This window comes from Neocloeon triangulifer, unplaced genomic scaffold, assembly GCF_031216515.1.
Source record: "Neocloeon triangulifer isolate White Clay Creek 2 clone unplaced genomic scaffold, ASM3121651v1 ptg000004l, whole genome shotgun sequence".
Classification (NCBI taxonomy): Eukaryota; Metazoa; Arthropoda; class Insecta; order Ephemeroptera; family Baetidae; genus Neocloeon; species Neocloeon triangulifer.
Window position 1 is genome coordinate 2019187 of NW_026775547.1, and position 18773 is coordinate 2037959.

The 18773-nt window shown below is 33.6% G+C and overlaps 2 protein-coding genes across 11 annotated transcripts in view; both read right to left on the reverse strand.

Moving 5' to 3' along the window:
* The window catches only part of LOC132193357 (rho GTPase-activating protein 23), a 98153-nt gene extending 95330 nt beyond the window's left edge, over positions 1 to 2823 (reverse strand). For all 6 annotated transcript variants that reach the window (XM_059613983.1, XM_059613981.1, XM_059613980.1 and 3 more), the window contains exon 1: positions 2719 to 2823. The gene's annotated coding sequence lies outside the window, so the exon portion shown is untranslated. The remainder of the gene's footprint in view (positions 1 to 2718) is intronic.
* Positions 2824 to 3329: 506 nt separating this feature from the next.
* Positions 3330 to 18773, reverse strand: part of LOC132193563 (monocarboxylate transporter 10-like) — a 156900-nt gene continuing 141456 nt past the window's right edge. For all 5 annotated transcript variants that reach the window (XM_059614312.1, XM_059614313.1, XM_059614314.1 and 2 more), the window contains 9 exons: positions 9952 to 10137; positions 9092 to 9239; positions 8289 to 8565; positions 7996 to 8229; positions 6795 to 6939; positions 6561 to 6738; positions 5818 to 5952; positions 5610 to 5760; positions 3330 to 4903 (listed from right to left, as the gene is read on the reverse strand). In XM_059614312.1, coding sequence (XP_059470295.1) covers positions 4571 to 4903; positions 5610 to 5760; positions 5818 to 5952; positions 6561 to 6738; positions 6795 to 6939; positions 7996 to 8229; positions 8289 to 8565; positions 9092 to 9239; positions 9952 to 10137 — 1787 coding nt within the window. In that variant the 3' untranslated portion in view covers positions 3330 to 4570. The remainder of the gene's footprint in view (positions 4904 to 5609; positions 5761 to 5817; positions 5953 to 6560; positions 6739 to 6794; positions 6940 to 7995; positions 8230 to 8288; positions 8566 to 9091; positions 9240 to 9951; positions 10138 to 18773) is intronic.

Consider the following 18773-nt stretch of genomic DNA (forward strand, 5'->3'; position numbering starts at 1 on the left):
GACGTAAAATTACACTATCAAGGGTAAATTCATGGTGATTTGAATTTAAAATCGGCCTTTCCTCGATGAGTTGTATATTGTTTAAAAGGTTTAAATTAAAAACAACATCCTGCTCTACATGTTTCAGCTGCGGGCAAATAATTTTGACAAAAATCAATTTTTTTTTAAATATTTTTCTTTCAAATTATTAATTATAGGTGAAAAATTTTTAAAGCTGCATTTTTAAACACCACAAATTTGATAATTGAAATCAAAAATTTCCTAGCAAACTATTTTTATTTTTGTATTTTGGTCTGAAAATTGCAAAGATATTTTGGTTGGTTTTCAGGTAAAAACTTTTTTTGCGGAAATACATTTTAGTCCTTCATCGCCAATGCTGCCTGCATAATTTCCTTACTTTGTTAATTTTTGGTTCATTGAACTCACAAAACGCATTGCGGAAAAGCCAATTTTGAATTAAAATCACCATGATTAATATTTAATTCATTTCTATTCAACATAACGAGATTTTCAGATATAAACTATATTAAATTTTTCTCCAAAATTTCACAGGTTTTGAATTTCACTAATTGTCTCCTCAAATTACAAAACAAATTTTCTGACAAGGAGTTTCCTTTTTCCACGTCTCACCGTTTTTATTCTTCACAAACGCGAACAAGGAGCAAGTGCGGAGTGTTTTTTTTTTAGCATTTTTTTTCTGTCAGTTTGCATGCGTGCGTGGTGAAAAGTGTATGAATGACATTCGACACTTCTTGGCTTTGCAGGGGAGGCGAGTGAAACCCTAGACTGGCCCGCGGAGCAGCTCTCAATAGGCTTAACGCAAATGGCTAATAAGGCAGGACAAGAGCAACCACTTCTTCGCAACAAGACTTGCGTAATGCTTCGCGCCAAACAATGCCGTCGTCAAACCAGCCTTAGCGGTTCCAGTTTTCGCGAGAGCCACTTCAAGAGTTCGTTGTGGCCAAATACGGGGGCAAAAATATTTATGGCCAAAAGCGCCGGATTTCTTTAAATAAAGAAAAGTTCTATGCTGCTTTAAATTGAGTCTATCTTTACCAATTATTTTACTAGCAATTATATCTTCTATTTCGAGGTTTAAATATAAGTTGAAATTGAATTTTTCATAAATTTTTAGAAAATGTAAAATTTAATGAAGAAGATAATGAAAATTGAAAAATATTAATATATTTTTGATATTGTAATGTGATTGGATTCAAAATGTCACTTGATTTATAAATGTCAAATTTATTCTGAATAGTTAAACTATTTTTTTTTTCATAGAAATTCATAAGAAAGGAGTTTTAATACAAATGGAAACAAGTTCAAAAAAATATATTTAAAATGATTTATATTTTAAATAAATTATAAAAATAAATTGAATTCAATTAAAATTTACAATAAAATATTTTATATTTTATTGTTAAATACTTGGCTTTTTTGAATAGTTGCTACAATATTTTTTCGTAAAAGTCTACTTCGCAATTTAAAATAAATTACTTAAAATGCGATTTTTTTTGTACTTAAGTATTAGAAAATATTTTTATTACAAACCACTATTAAAATTCAATCACTTTGGAATGCTTTTGTTTTAATTGTCTCGAGAGAACAGTTATATTTAAAACCGTGGAAAGATGTAATTATCGTCACAAATGTTACAAGCAGAACATTCAAAGGGAAGTAAACATTAGGGGGCGATTGAGACATTTCCGAGAAAACCGCGTCTTTTCCTTTTACGGCTGAATATTGACAGAGGGCCGACCGCCTTTGATAGCCTTTTCCTTGTCCTTTCCATTTGATCCTCGCAACAGAATTTATATTTACATTTGTCACCCGTCGACACCGTCTGAGGTGAGAGAGAAACTGCTTCGGATTAGCTTGACTCGGCGAGATGAAATTTCAGAGCCGAGAGACAATTTGTTTTGAGATGATAACTTTTGGGGACGATAAGCTGATTATCAAATGTAACGAGTTTGTCAGACAAAAGCCGTTCGGAACAAAAATGACTTTGAAATCAATTGATAAAATAATTAAATTTGATGTTTTTTAGAAAATCAAAACTTTTAAATATTTTAAAATTTAAAAATATATAAAAAAATATTCAACTTTTTCCAATAACATATATTTCAATTTTTAAAATTACTTAGTTTATTCTCTCTCTTTAAATTTAATTAAATTTTTAAAATTATATTGATATTGAATCAGTTATTATTATTAATGATGAATTTGGATGGAAAATAAATAGGAATTAATGAAAATCGAAAAAATTATTTGCAATTAAGTTATTGAACTGATAAATTATTAATTTTAAATTTGATGCTCAAAAAGATCGTTACCGACCGGTCAATTTATTTTAAAAATTTCATCATCGAATTTAATATTCACTTGCCTAGAGTTGAATTAAATTTTTATTTTAAATTAATATTAAATGGAATTCAATTTCTAAAAAATTTCAGAGGCGCAAAACTCGTAAGGAAACAAAGGCTGGAAATCGCACGGAAATATTGCAAGTCGTGTCCCCTCGAGCGAAATGTGCCTGCACAAAAACGGAGGTCGGTGGTTTCGGCAGCGGTCACACCTGAGCATCACCTGTGTTGCGCGGGCCGACGTGTCCGAAGCGGCGCCAAACGCGTCCGCACCGTCGGCCCGGCATTTCTCGACACCCCGACCCGCCAGCCACCGAAATTCAAGACGAAGTTCCAGAAATATTCGCAAACTTACCGCAACGTCATGTGAAGCACGTCCGTTCGCTGCCCGTCCACAATCAAACATGGCGGTCTTAAATCTTAAACAAAAACACAACACATTCGTTGCGCTTTCCGCAATTTCGCGACGCCGCCGCCATCTGCCCGCCGACATCGGAAACAGCCAAGCCTTGCTTGGCGCTTTTGCTGACAAGCGGCGGCAACTTTAGACGTGTAATAGAAATATGAGAAACATTCTGATTACAATCAAAAATTAATTATATTCTACACTAGCTGCAAAAATAAATGAACTAATGTGATCAGCTGTTTTATAATATTAAATTGATTAAATGAAACAAAATATCTCTAAAAAATCAAATTATGCATATATATTATAATATTACAGCCTCCGTCGTTCAATTATTATGGAAGTTTTCCCAAATTATATCTGGATGATTATGAGGCTTCCTTCTTACTTCCCACACAATCAATTGAAATTTTTATATTTTTAAATCGTCATTTAACGATTAATAGACAAACAAATAAAAATGAAATGGGTAAACCAAAAGAATGGTTTTTACTACACATGTTTATGATTAATTATTTTAAATTAAATTGTATAATAAAACAAAGGACACATTTCTGTCAACATGATTTCTTTAATTTACAAGAATATGCTACATCTAGATAACATTTTCCATTTTTCCATCATTTTCAATGCGTCCTAATAAACTCTCACGTTAGCAATTTACATTTATATTTTATTAGAAAAATCATGAGAAAATCCTGCCGATCAAAATAATATATATATTAAAGAGTACAAATTTCAAGAGAGCAAATCAAAATTAACTGTATTTATTCTATTAAGTTGGACCAGTCTTTACATACATTATTATTAATTAGGGTATTATTATTATTAATTATTTTCATTTAATAAATACGCACATGAATGTTTTTCCTACCAGGGAAGTCTACGGTGAATTCACGCTCCACACACGCAAAACACTATTTTTATTTATCAAATATATTTACATACACAAACTTTTTACTGAGAGAGATATTAATGTGCAGCACACAGTGGAAGGTAAATATACCAAAAAAATCTTTACTTTGTGACAGATGTTTTTATTTTTTAATTAATAAATTTTTATTTCTAAATAAAAAGGATGAGAAAAATTCGTCTCAATTTGGAGCAAGCATTTATCCTTTTCGTTCAAATTTACTTCATATTGTTTTAATGATGCCAAACATCAAAATCTTGACATCAGTTTATCACTTAAACAACGACAGCAGCAAAAGCCTTATTTACACAACCTTAAGTATTTATATTCTGCACAGGTATTATTTGAGAGGTTTAATAAAATATTCTTGCACATCTGTTTTTGTTCTCGAGTTTATAAAAATTCCTCAGACCTTAGAAAGTCAACAAAATAAACCAAATTTTTTTCCAATTACAATAGATTTTTGAGACCCTTTTATTCTATTAAATATTTTAAATTTTCAAATGCTGAATTTAGTCAAAATAACCAAAAATTAATAAAAAAAGGATGACAGCACAGAATTTGCTCAAAATTGTGGATACTTTTTTTAAATCTAATCAAATACAAATTTTTTATAACAAGAGCACCATTAAAGAAATTTTGCACATCATTTACACGTACATTTTCCTACCACATATCCACTCTAATCAATATTTGGTAGTTGCACAAGCATAAAACTTACTTGAGAGAGAGGAGATATTGAATATTTTAAATATTTTTATGAGAGAGACAAAGTGACTTGTATGCTTTAAGGTACACTGAATCAAGATAATTAAGTACATGTTTATCTATGAGCTAATCAATTCACTGCTTTAATTGATCACAAGAGAGGAGAGTGTTTTTATTTATTCAGACGGAGGCCTCGTCAATGACTGTGATTGGCCTCTTGGGGGCGGCAGACAGGAGGCGCCAGTTGGCGCTTCGGAAGGGCGGAATTTCGCGCGACTTGCGCCGCTCCGTGGACGGTCCGACTGCCGCCCCTGCGAGGGGCGAGTTGGGGTTTGTGCTGCAGCCCTCGCCCTCGTCGACGAGCCCCATCGGCGGACGCGGCTCGTTGAACGGCGAGTTGTTGGACCGGTGCGGCCGCGCCAAAGACCACCGCCGGCCCTTTCTGTCCGTGATCACTGGCACCTCCGCGATCAGATTGTTCTCAAACTCACTCAACATTAGGTAATTCTCAACCTGCAGAAAAAGACAAATATAAATTTTAAACAATATTAAAATCAGCATAATTATTAATTTCAGGAATAGTTATTTAACTGTGAAAGAATCAATAACAACAATATTTATAAATTTAACAAGAATCTTGGTTGCTAACATAGAATTATGTTTCTTCAACCCAGAAATCAATCTAAAGAAGCGAAAATATTGTCTATAACTTTTATGTTTTAAAAAAAAACTGTTTTTTTATTATATAAATTTTTTACTTAAAATTTCCTATATTCGTAGTTTCAGCTTCCAATTTGATCAATTTTAATTTTTTTATGCACTTCTGGTGTTATTTTTATTACCACAATAACTTATTTGGAGTTGAAAATGGATTTTTGTAACTAGTGTTATTCTAACTCAACGCTGGTTCAAAATATACACAACTAAAATTATTTTTCTATGTTCTTCAAAGAAGGTTTCTCAAAATAATATCACTCAGGCTCATTTAAAATTGCGGACTGCATATCTATATAAAATTTTGGATGTGTCTCCCAGCTCTGTTTCTTGCCTTCAATTAAAATTAGCAACTTGCTTCTTTTTTTATTATATTTGTTAAATACAAAATTTATAAAATTATACACCAGTTTACTTTTCTTTTTAAAAAAATTCCTGCGATCTTAATTTCAGTCTTTTCTTAAATAATATTGTAATTTGAAAAAAAGGTATAATAATATCTCACTTTGTTGCAAGAAGTGATGCAGTCTCCTATATAATCCAGATCATCGAGCAAGTTGTCCGGCAGGTCCATGTCCGCGATGCCTTCCTCGCTGATGCAGGTCAACTCGGGCTTTTTCAAGTCCGTTGATCCCATGTTGGCTAAGGTTAGTGATCTGCAAAAGGGAATTGGTGTGTGAAAACTTGGCTGGCGTCCGACTTGGGTCGTTCACCTTTGGCCCAAGAGAGCGGCCGCCGCTGCAGCCGCCGCCGCCGCAGTCGCCGGCGCACCCGTTGACGACTGCAGCACTGCACCATTGTGGCCGTTGACGTCCTCGTCGGTGAACGACAACCTCCTGCCAGTTCTTCTGTAATTGCAATTTTTTTGTGTAAAACTAGGACAATATTTAATAAAGGCTTTGACTTAGAGAAATTTATTAATGAACTGACAAAGAAAACTACTCCCTCTTATTAAACTTCTCTCAAAATCAGCTGAATTTTCTCCACTTTCATCAACTTTTTATTTTATATTTTTGGAAAATTTCCTTTGTTAGAAATGATTGTTTTACTCAGTTTTACATTAATCGTGCGTAATGATTCAATCTCCCCCTTTTAATTTTGTTTTTAAATAAATGCGTCAAATACAATTTTTCAATTTGAAAAACTGCAGGAGAGATTAAGCCTATTTCTCCGTAATGTAAATTTTTTGACTCAGATGCTTTGACTTGTTGTGGAGAAATAAAATGAATTGAATTAGAGATTTTTCCAGGGTCACCATCAACAACGAGAGCAATTAAATTTTTGTGCTGAAAGATAATACCAGTTTGTTTTAGGTTATTATCTCCCATTCATAATTCCACACGGAGGCAATTTTCTAATTGTAAGAGCCACAATTAACATCTAAATTACAGTAGCAAAAAGGCTTTCTCATTAAATCGACAAACAATATATTGGTTGGCGCCGACCATCATCATACCTGTCAGGGCAGTTTTCAATGATGCAGGTGTGCTGCTTGCCGTTGGCGGCGATGTGTTTGTGCTTGGCCACCCGCCGCCGGTGCACGTCGATCAGCGACAGCGCCGCGCTGCCGATCAACACGCACGTCGAGCTGAAGTAGTAGCCGGCCTTTCCGCCGTACCCCTCGTTGATGTAGCCTGCGCGAATTAATAAAAATTAAGTCAAGTGTATAAAGCTAAGCTCGTCAGGTCACCTGTGATCGGCACTCCGAAGGCGATGGGCAGCGCCTGCGAGCACTGCACGAAACCCCAGGTGCGCGCAAAGTTGCGCGCCCGCACCCTTTCGTAAGTGTACATTTTCAGGGAGTAGTGGTAACCACCGCAGAAAATACCGTAAACCTGTTTGACAAATAAAATTGAGAATTAAATTTCACAAATAAATCAACGTTAATGTTGTAATCTTAAGAGTTACACAAAAATTCTAGGGTTATTAATGCAAAAAGTCATGTTCGGGCAACAATAAATTTGCAGATTGGTTAATTCAAGAACTTGCCGTTCAGGAATAGTAATTGCCATTGTTGAATCAAGTGTTTGCAACAATCATGATTAAAATTTTCAAGTCTCCAATAATCACAGAAAAGAAATGTTTTCTTTTGTTTTCAAGACTTGACTTCACTTGGTGCCAACAAGGAATTTTTGAACAATCTGAAATAAAAAGCATTTCCTGCTCATGTTGAAGAAGCTGGGGGCTCAAGATAAAAAAATTCTACTTGAAAAATTCATACTTTTTAAATACTTAAAACCAAATTTCATTATTGCCATAATATGTCATGTTTCATATTATGAATTATAATAGAAAATACATTTAAAATATTTTCCGCCTTTTTTACACAACGCAATAATGTTTTGATATCTTTGGTCTTATGTGTTAACTGCTCGAAGTGATTTAGGCAACCTGCTTGACAAAAGTGACAAGCATATAGTTCGCAGGAATATACATACATATAACTTTACCAATGAATCAATATTTAAAAAGCTTGAAATGGATGACTAATATTAATTCATAGAATTCAATTGGAATTTTGGCATATATATGTTGAAACTAATTGATTAATTTATTTACATACATAATTATTATCTAATTGTTATCAGTATAGTGGAAAAGTGGGAAGTTAAAATCCTACGAGAAGAACTTTGCAATTTTAAAATTAAAAATATGTACATGACAAAACTTTTAAATATTTATTTTATATAATTTAATTGTAATATAAATATTTATTTATTCAAATAAAGCGTTTCCAATTTCATTGCGCTTTAAGCATAATATCATTAAATAAAATTTTAATTATTTTATGTTTAAAATTAGAATTAGTAAATAAAAAAATATTAAATACCTAAAACCAGTAAAGTTTTAAAAATTTTTTTAATTGATTTACTTAAAGAAAATATACTTACCCAAACAAAAAGTAAATATCCCCTGTAGCCCTGGACAGCGGTGAGTGCCAGGATGGCGATGCCGCACACAAAAGTGCACGCCTGGCAGAGGTACTGCCTGGCGATTCTGCACTCGGCGCTGTTCCTCACCACCAACATGCCGAAAGCCCCACAACCGATGACCCAGGCTAGACCCAAGTACGCCTGGAGAGAAACTGTGGCGTCGCCGAGACCCTCTTTTTCGGCCTGGTGCGCCTGCAAGTGATGTTTTCCCTTAATTAATTAAATTCACCCCCTATTGTGCAACACCGTACCATGTAGAAGATTGGAGTGGACATCCCCGTGGCACTGATGGCCGTGGAAAAGAGCAGGATGCGCACCGTTTTGCTCCTGAGGGTGGTGAGATCAAAGAAGGGCGGGCCGTCGTCAACCTTGTTCTTGTCTTTGATCTTGCGCTTCTGGTTCTTCAGGTGCAGAATCGCGCGTCTTTGGGGGTGATAAAGAGAGGCGGACCTGTAGAAGGTCCCGAGGAAGAAGGTGAGGAACACGGTTACCGTGACGGCTTGCAATCCCAGCCGCCAACCAATTGACCTGATAAAATGGAAAAGCACATTTGTAATTCAAATGAAATTAAATTTTTAAATATGATAAGAAGTTCATATAGTTTGTAAATGGGTCTCTAGTAGGAAAAATTAGATCCAGTGGGTACTTAATGGCTTTTCAAATGATAATTATATAATATGACAGAAAATAAGGTTGACAAATTGCATCAAACTCTCATTTTTTTATTCTTAAGTTAAACTAAATTGGAACCTTGTGCAAATATTTAAATTATTTGATAGGAGTTTATACAAATAAAATAAAACGGTCAGTAAACAAAAAATATAAGAAATTTTTAAATATAGATTCCATTTTAACATTTGAATTACTTAAAAATATGATTTCAAAAATATTTCATCAAATAAAGAAATAAATTTTATTTTTAAAAATTATAAACGGCTAAAGTTTTAATAACGTTATTAAGTTTTATAAAAGATTTTAAACGTACTAAAAAGACTATTTTATAATTATATGTTTAAATTTGGAACGATTATTCTGCAGTAAAATGATGACTTACCCGATGGCTCCCTTAATGAAAGCGGACATGATGGCCAGACCAAGACCACTTCCCGCCACAATAAAGATCTCGACGAGCTCTCTTTTGCGTTTGAAGTACTGGGCGACCATTAGCGTGCTCGTGTCCCGCGTCATGCCAACGCCAACACCTGTGGATTTATTTCAAGTGATAAAACTACTCCGAATGTGCTCGCGCACTGCACGTACATATATGAAAAAGTACGTGAGTGTTAAAAGAGAGCAGGCGTTTATGGCTCTGATTCACGGAGGAAAAGCCGCGTGCCGAGTTTATTTGAAACTGCGACTGCCAAGGCAGTAAAAATGTGTATGACTCTATGACAAATAATACACAGTACGTACCGTGTTTGAAAAGCGGTAAATGCACAGAGAGTGATACCATAACTTTTATGCGACGTTAAGAGAGATATTAAAGAATAAAAAGGTAATGTTCTCCATTATTAACTTCACGCCTTCATTTCTTCTTGAACTTATTTAATATTAAAAATCAATAAATCAATAATATACAATCTCAAAGCTTAGTTATCGGATTTCGAGAATAATAAAAAAAATTCTGTAACATTAATTTTGTCAAAATGTCTGAATCTGAAAAAGAATTTGCCATGAAAATTCCACTTAAAAAATCAGGAAATAAAAAAAAATTGCATTATTTTTAAAATTCAAGTAAAGCTTTTTTTTTGATATTATAAAAACTTGTGGGTATATGGAGCATTAACTTGTCTGCACTGGGCTTTAAAAACTAAAAAAATTAGACAAACCTAACAGTTAATTTAAGTTAACACCCCAATTAACATTTTATAATCTTATTTTCAAAATTACAGACTTATTTGAATTTTTACTTACCTATTACAGCCCCGTAGCTAAAAAAGAGTTGATGAAACTGGGTGGCGAACGAGGTGAAAAGACACCCCAGGGCCGTCACAAGTCCCCCGAGCACGGCAGTGACCCTGGTGCTCTTCCGCCGGCAGAATGAAATCGTCACCGGCGACACAAACAGAGCCACTGCAGTTGACATCGCGCCGACCCAACCTGAAAGCAGAAAAGGAAACAATTCATTAGACTGTCCAAAATGTACAACAAAGGTTTAATTCAAGAAGAAAAGGTGAGCTAGAGAGTTTTCTAGAAACAAATTGAAAAGGTTCATCTAAAGTTGGACAGTTCTAAAGATCAAAAAATGCGTTGTGATTCTGCAAAATTATTTTTTATCAAAAATATTTTTTTGTATGTGAAGCATTCTCAACTTTGAAATTCAATATTTTGAAAGTTTTCAAAGTTAAAAAAAAGTTGACTTTGAAACAGCATCAGTCATCACAATTCGCATTTTTTGTTCTTAAAGTATAATTTCTTTTATTTTTCAATTTTCTAAGACAGAAAATTTGAAAATTCAGATGGTCGTATGGATAAGTGCACTTTTTGCTTGCGCTATTTTTTACTATCTCCTAGACAACGGGTGTCGTGTTTTTGTGGACCTGCTGCATAGTCATTAATTTTCATCCGTCAAAGTGTGTACATTTGCATTTATTATCTGAGCACACAAAAGCTCTGCGAAGACAAAAAGCTAGCCGATGGGAGAATAATAATGGACATAGATTCTAATGTGAGATTAATGGACCGGGAATTAATTAGCGCTCGGCCGGGTGGCCGAGTTCGTTTTGTTAATTAGTACGAGGCGGTGTCGATAACAATTTTATTAATTAATATTCGCCAGCGAACGGTGCAATATATTACACGAGAGAGAAGAAAGCTCCAAATTGGGAATCCTTTCTTATCTGCGAGCAAGAAATACTGCTTTGGACACGGGCCAAAATTTGCTTCACGTTGAAGAATGCCTTTTCATAAAGGAATGCAAATTTAATCGGCGGAAAATCGACCTGGAGATAAATTATGCTGTTTTCGGTTTCGTAAATCCCTTCGATCTTGAGACAAAAAATAATGAAATAAACCCAGACCAAAAGTTTATTGATCGATTTGGGGCTTTTTCTCTTTATATTTTAAGAAGTGAATTAGGCGCCCACTTTGGTCCTAACGAGGCGGAAACTTTATTTTCTGGCACGCGGATAAAGGCACCGCGCTTCAATAATAGATGGGTGCAGATGTCATTTTCCATCCCACTGGCACCGATCCACTGCAGCTGTTATCATTCAACCCGCGTTCACTTTTGACGACCAACACGAGTCGCTCATTTCGTCCCTATAGGCGTCAAAAAGTGGAGCATGATTTTAAAACGGTAATGACATTTACGGACAGCCTGTAAAAACTTTTAATTATAAAAAATGTTAATGGGATTTCAATGTTAAGTTAATTCAAAAAGATATTAAAATATTAATGAGAAAAAAAATGGAATTCCTAAATATTTTAAAGTTAATTAATTTAATGATAAAGTTTTTTAAACTTGGTGTTGATCATTTGAAAAAAAATCGCTTTACATACAAATTTTAGCTGAAAAATCTTTTTGAAATACTTTAAAAATGATTTTTCAAAAGAATATTGAAAATTTAAAAAAGAAACTGGAATACACTTAACGACGCAAACACGACACAACTCTACACTACAAATTTACAAAAAACCACATTCACAAATTAACAACATTAAAAAGGATAGATAATTCTTCATAATAATGATATTATCATAAGAAAATTTCACAAATTCAAATCAATTAAGGAATTGAACCAAAATTTTTTAATTGCGTAATAATAAGAAACTGTTGAAAATATTTGGCATGATTTTTTTCTACAATTCCATAAATCCATAATTCCAAAGTCAAAGAATCATCTACATTCTGATAATCTCTCGCACGGGTATAAACAAGCGCGCTGATTCTTCATTTACAAAGTATTGAGTGTCACTTATTTTCAACATGACATCCACCCACATAGCCAAGTTTTAATAAAACTCTGCTTTGCCTGAACTCAAACTAATGAGCTTCATTCCAGGTACACTATTTTGAGCGTTCTCGATTACACTCAACTTTTCAGGTCACAGGTCACAACTTCATGAAGCTCTCTTTGTTCGCAAAGCGGAATCCGCCGCTCTAATGAAGTAACGCAGCTCGTAAACATTTTTCCTCTGATGGAATTAACGAGGGAATCGACTGGAGAGTCTTACATGCTGTGAGCGAATAACTCCGGATTGATAGAGTTGCCTGAAATAATAAACTTTTTTACAAATTTATTGCGTGATTATTTTCGCGATCGACCCTATTGCCGATCGAGCCAATTCTGACGAGCTCGTGACTTATTTTGATTTTATTACTTTGAACGAAACTATCCAGCTGCAATTTAATCCAAGAGAGAGAAGTATGCGGCGCATTATTAAAATTTATTGGATAATTTAACTGACTGGGAGAGCTGCAAACTTGTTTATTTTCTTTGCGTCTGGAAACAAGATTATATTTTATTTTTACCTCTGCGAAAAATTACACGCAACACACTTAATTTTCTGCTCATGAGAGAGAACGAAATCCATTAGGCCTGAGACATTTTAATCAGCCCCGTTGTACGCAAGAATAATAAGTAATGAGCAAATCGAGTATAAGTTAATTCGGCTCTCGCTTATCATCTGCCCGGCCTCTGCACAGTTGTAATTAAAAATCCATTTGCTTGCCCAACTGCGATACAAAGGGTCCGCTATTGTCGAGATGCGGAGTCGTGATTTGCATTTTGGAGCGAAGCAAAAGTAGTCGTTATTAGTTTACGCAGAGGTTCGTTTCATTACCCACTATCGCAGAGTGATTTAAACTGGTTTAGATCATTTGCAAAAATTGTTTAAAAAATACATTAGGAAGAAGTAATGAAAATAGCAAAACTTATTTTAGTTGCAATTAAATATTTTATGCTAGAGCGATAAATTTGAACATTAAATTATAATAAATTTAAATACATAACATTAAAAATAATAATAAAATGAAATGTATTTTTAAGGTTTTCCTCAATCGCGAAATAAAAAATCAAAAAAAGTAATTTCTATTATTAATTTTTTAATAATTTAATTTTTAAATGCATATATTAAAAAGAAGAATTATTTACTCATGTGTATGTAAACGACATAATAATGTTAAATTAATTTTTTTAATTAATTAAAAAAAAACATAAATATTATCACGTTAGAAGAAATTACATTGTGAAATTTTTATTAAAAATCATCTGAAACTCTTTGGATTGTCCAATTTTGGATATAATACTATGTTGATTGATTATCCTGTTATGATAAAATAAAAAATAATAGCGAAATGTAATGTCATAAATTTGTGATAACCCCACCATAAGTAAAAATTTAAATGAATTTTAATTGTTAATGATATTCAAAAATATTTTTTAGCAGAATTAAATTATTTTGTGCAGAGAGGATGCGCAGAGAGATTGGGAGGGAGGAACGTATCGCACTTAGCTCACCAAGCGTGGCAAAACTTGGCCAGACTCACAACTAGTTTTTTTTTTTACAGAAGCCATTTCTGCATACATTTCAACGTGGAGTGTTTGCTTTCTTTTTCAAGTGCGCGCATAAGAGACGAATAATAGGGAACAGGGACGTGCAAAAACCGCAAGAGCAAGCAGAGAGTTCACCAACGCTTCTCACGAATCAATTTTTGTAACCACCCGTAGACATCTTTCTTGCTCATCTAAATTCAGATGTTTATGAAGAAAATTGGTTTTCTGAGACTGTAAAAAAGTTTAGCATTGAAACAACAAACCATTTGAAATTCAATCTCTATCTAAGAAAGATATTCTGGTTGTTTTTTGACACAAAAATTTCAATTTTAGGTACAAATATTTAAGCAAATCTAATGTGATTTTAATTAATTTTTATGGTTCATTTCTCGTGAAAAATGTGATTTGAGAAAATAAAGTCAAGAAGAAAAATTGATGGTAGAAGAGAAAAAGATTTCAATTTGGTCAAAAGTTCTTGAAAGCAGAAAAAAATACTTAACTCAGTCACAAATTATTCAGCAAAAAGAAAGTTTTGGAGAATTTCCTGATAAATAAAAACAGAAATTACTTTTGTCTATTTTATTTTAAATTGGTTATATAAGTAATCAAACTTAATTCAAAGTTTTAACAATTTTAATTCGCAAGAAATGGATTTGCGAGACGAGGATTACCCCTTTCGCTTCACCGCCGGCGTGTCTGCGCGTCTGGCCAGTCAAAAAGTTGAGCCAGGAATAACAAATCGGTTCTTTGGTGTGCGACGCAATTTTGCTATTGTGGACCGACGGGGTTGAAATATGAAGCGGGGCATAAATAATCTCACTCACGTTGGGGAAAAAAAGCAGGGGCTGCTTTTAGCAAGCGGTGCGGTGGCCCAATCACATTAAGTATAAGAAAAAGGACGAGAACGATCTCGGTCGGCCGTTGCAACATCATCTTGAAAGCAGTGTAATTGCCTCGGCTGCGTATCTGCAGTTTTTAGAACGATGACTTACGAGCTCCCTCGGCTAACTAGCGCGCTCTCTCGAATCTTCTCTTTTTATTGTTTTTTGGAGTGGTTCGTTGCGGAACATATAGGCTGATGAGATAAAACTACTAACCACCCCTTTCAAACGTGCGATGGAAGAGAAAAAAAAATAGAACAAGTGGCTCGGAGGATTTTCGGGAAATTCAGCTGTTGGTTTTCAATTTTGCAAAATGAAGATTGTTGATATTCTTTTTTAGACCCAGATTATAATTCAGATTAAATTCAGAGTTGCGTTTAAATAAAATTGAGATTTAACTTAAAATAAGATCCAAAATATGTTTGAAATTTGTTTTTAAAGAAATTATACTGTAAACAAATTTTTATTATATCATTTGAATAATTTCCTAAAACAATGTTTAATTTTGTTAAAATATAGAAATACAGAATAAAAAAATTAATAAACCTTAAGACAAATTTACCATGGTTCCCACCATATTTTAAATAAAATTTTCATGCTGAGCTATTGCAGAGCCTAGAATTGCTATCATTGTTTATCGATTAATTTGCACTCTTCTGAAAACCGCAGCCCTAATCAAGACCAATTTTCAGTCAATATTAGAAGCTTCTCAACTGTGCCGAGTGTGAAGATACCGCGCGCGTCTAACTCGGAGTTTAATGCATGCATGTGCAAATAAGTCTCCTCTGCGAAACTTCGGCTTCGGTAATGGGTAAACTTTCGCGAAACAACAAAGCGTGGCGAGAAGTTAAAAAGGGGCGCACGCGGTGGCTCCGGCCGGGGTCATTGACTCCAATCCATTTCACCATAAGCCGCACGCCGACTCTCATTGGGGTAGTAGAGGGATTAGACTGGAATTGCAGTTGTTTTAATTAAAAGGAAAGTGACTATAAACCGCCAACCGAGATTGCCGCTCGGTTCGGGTTTAATTAGCCACCGCTTTTGTCACCAAATCGAGTCATCAGTATGAAACTTTGTTTTTTTGGATGAGGTTATTGATTTGTTTTTTCATGAATTAACTGTATTTTTGTAAACACCAAATACGGTGAATGGAATTTGGCTAAATTTATAGTTGGAAAGAATGGTGAATTTTAAAATAAAATTCATAAAATTTTGTAATTAATAAAGGAATTTGTCAAACTTTTTCCTCATAAAGTAAGGAAAGTTGCTAAAGTTTATAGTTGAGCCCAGTTTTAACTATTTTTTAAATTTGGTTTTAGCGGTTTTAGACAATTTTAAGCTGTTGCAATTTCATTCTTCTTTTAGGTCAATTAAAGATAAATTTTATTAAAACTGTCTAGATTTCACTGTCATCAGGGAGCCCCAGAAGATAGAAAACAAGCTCTTTGACAATCTGACGAGCGAATGGAAAAAAAGTGGTCAAAAAGTTATATCATCGCTTTTCGGTGCGCAAAACAAGGAGAAAGGATGAAGAAGATCGTCCTACAAGAGGCAGCCGCTCGGACAAAAAGCTCCAGTTTGTATATTGTGTGCTGATCGAAAGCAGCCAAGGTTGGTTATTGAGCAGATAAGAAGTTTGCAGACAAATTCCAGCGGGCTGTATCACCCGTCGGCCCGTATGCAATCGCGCGGTCGACGCCACATTCACGCACGTCCCATTCAAACAACCGCCGACATTTGCGCAAAACTTTTTTGCGCGCTTTAATAAAATATATATCCGAGGAGGAGAAAAACGATTTTCACTTTCAGCACATATTCTGCTGGCGCGACTTTTCTTTTCTGCGACAAGAAAGAAAGAAAGCAACTCCCTAGGGTGGAAATAAAGCCGTGATTTCTACGCTGCAACCCTCATTCAATTTGCAAGGGTTTATTAAAATTGAAGCATATAACTTGTAAGAAGAAAGAGATTTATAAGTTGATTTTTTCTCCAACCCATCCCAAGTCTCTCAATTATGCATTATTGCACTTCAATGCACTTAGAAAATGCATCAGAAACTTCAAACGAGATCAATGTGCATTCAATTCTTTTCAACAATGCAATGATGCCAATGATGAATGAATATATTATTCAAAGTTAAATGGCATGTTTGATGCAAATTATTTATCATTTCACTATAGAACCATCAGGTGCAAGAAACTCCACTTATGAATTTGAAACATTTTTCAATTTCAAATAAAATCATGATTTCAAACTTAAAAAAAGAAAGATAAAAAACAGCAGATTGTGTTTGATTGAACTTTCCTTAATCTTCTTTCTTTTTTATTCACAATTAGGTCTTCAAAGTATTGATATAATTATCATGATAATATTAATTTATAATTACTAATAAATTTGTATCCTGATATTGCAGTTGAAGGATTCCGAATAAAGTAAGGAAATTAATATTTCTTTAAATATAATTCATCTCATTATGCTTGTTGCCACAATTTAAAATAAAATTTAAATTAAAACAATATAAATTACATAAAATATATTATATAAAAGAATATAATATTTATAATATAAATATATTATATTCTTTTACAATAAAAAAATAAAATTAAAAAAAATGATAAATAAAAAAAATACTATAGGTAAAAATAAATAATTTTTTATTTATATGTAATTTTAAGTTAACATTGTAAAAAATTTAAAATAAACAGTTTAAACAAAAAGTTTTTTTTAACACATTTAAAAAATTTTTGTCCCCATGTTTTAGTCTTGCCGAGGGAAAAGCCGAGGGCAAACCGGCGCAGATAGCGTTTCAGAGTGCAATTGACGTCTCCATTGAGCATTTCTTGGCGAAAAAGTGCTCGGGCAATTTGCTCTCACAGCAGCAGGTGACATACCAAGCAATCTGTTCGACGGCGAATTTTCGCAGCATCCAGTAGCCGCAGATTCCATCAGCGGGAATTCTTCCTCCATCAGGCAGCGCGATTTAATTGGAAAGAATTTTCGCTGTTGGACTGAGAGAGTCCGCGATAAAATTAAGGAGGAGTCCGGCCGGCTGTTGTAACACAAAGAGGAATTTATCAAAGGCGAATATCTTTGTCAGAGGCAAAAAGGTACCGCTGGCCATCGCGATGACGGATCCTGCAACCCGTCCGTCCGTCCTCCTCGTTTTAATTCGATTTTGATAATTACACTGTGCACACAACAGGTATCGCAAAGTACGTATATGTAATAATAATCAAAATCATCAAGCTGCTCAGCCACGAATAATAGCAGCTCAACCGACTTCTTCTTTGCTGGCTGATGAATTGGATTACTTCTCCCGTGCATGGCTAATTACACCTCCTTTTCATCACCCAAAGGCATGTGCTGAGAGAGAATATTAAAGGATCAAACGGCACATTCACGTTCTGCTCTATGGCGTGGGTTTTGTCCTAATAATCCGATTATTTGCAGATGAGATTATGGCTTATGCACACGTTAAAGTGGAGAAGGAATGTGTTTAACTTTAGAATATTAAAATTGACAACATTCGTAAGCTGCTTTTCAGTTTGCTCAAGTGGGTGATTAAATAATATAATAAAACAATGTCATTTAAAAAGTGAATCTTGAATTTTAAACCAAAAACTTTTAAATATATAAGAAGAGAGAAACAAAATTGCAACTTTAAATTAATCATATATTATATAATTTGTATTTTAACAAATTTTGAATATAATTCATGATCGCAAATGATTTTAGATTGGAGTTGCAATATCTTTTTTTTTTAAATCAATATATAATAATTCATTAATTTTCATATCAGTTTTCTATTTATTTTTTTATTTAAGATTTTTTAGTAGAAAATAAAAATATTTTATTTAACGTTCTGATGCTCAGTCGTATATTGCAAGAATTTAATGTCAAAAAGTGGTCACAGAAGACTCTGTACCATTTCTGAAAATTTATTGAATCGTGAAGCAAATTTGCAACATACATGAAAATACTTACATGAAAATTTTAAGTGTTTGCAATAATAAATCTAAAAAAATTTATATAAGAAAAAAATTAAAATAAAATAAAATTTTGAAATTGTCTTGAAAATTAAAATTATATTTTCTATATTTGACTATTAAAGTAAAATTAAATCAATTTCTAATTTATATTATACCTGTCATGTAAAATTTATAATATGTTATTTCATTTTTGCTATGTAATTTGCAATTTTATTGATATATGCATTGGCCTTTTTCTTCACTTTTGAAAGACATCAATATTTAATAGATTTTTTCCACTCAAAATTCTCTCTCCTTTGATATTTGAAAGTCTAGCTTGCATATACAGCAGTCGCAAAAAAACACACTCCGGCGCCTGCAAAAAACATTC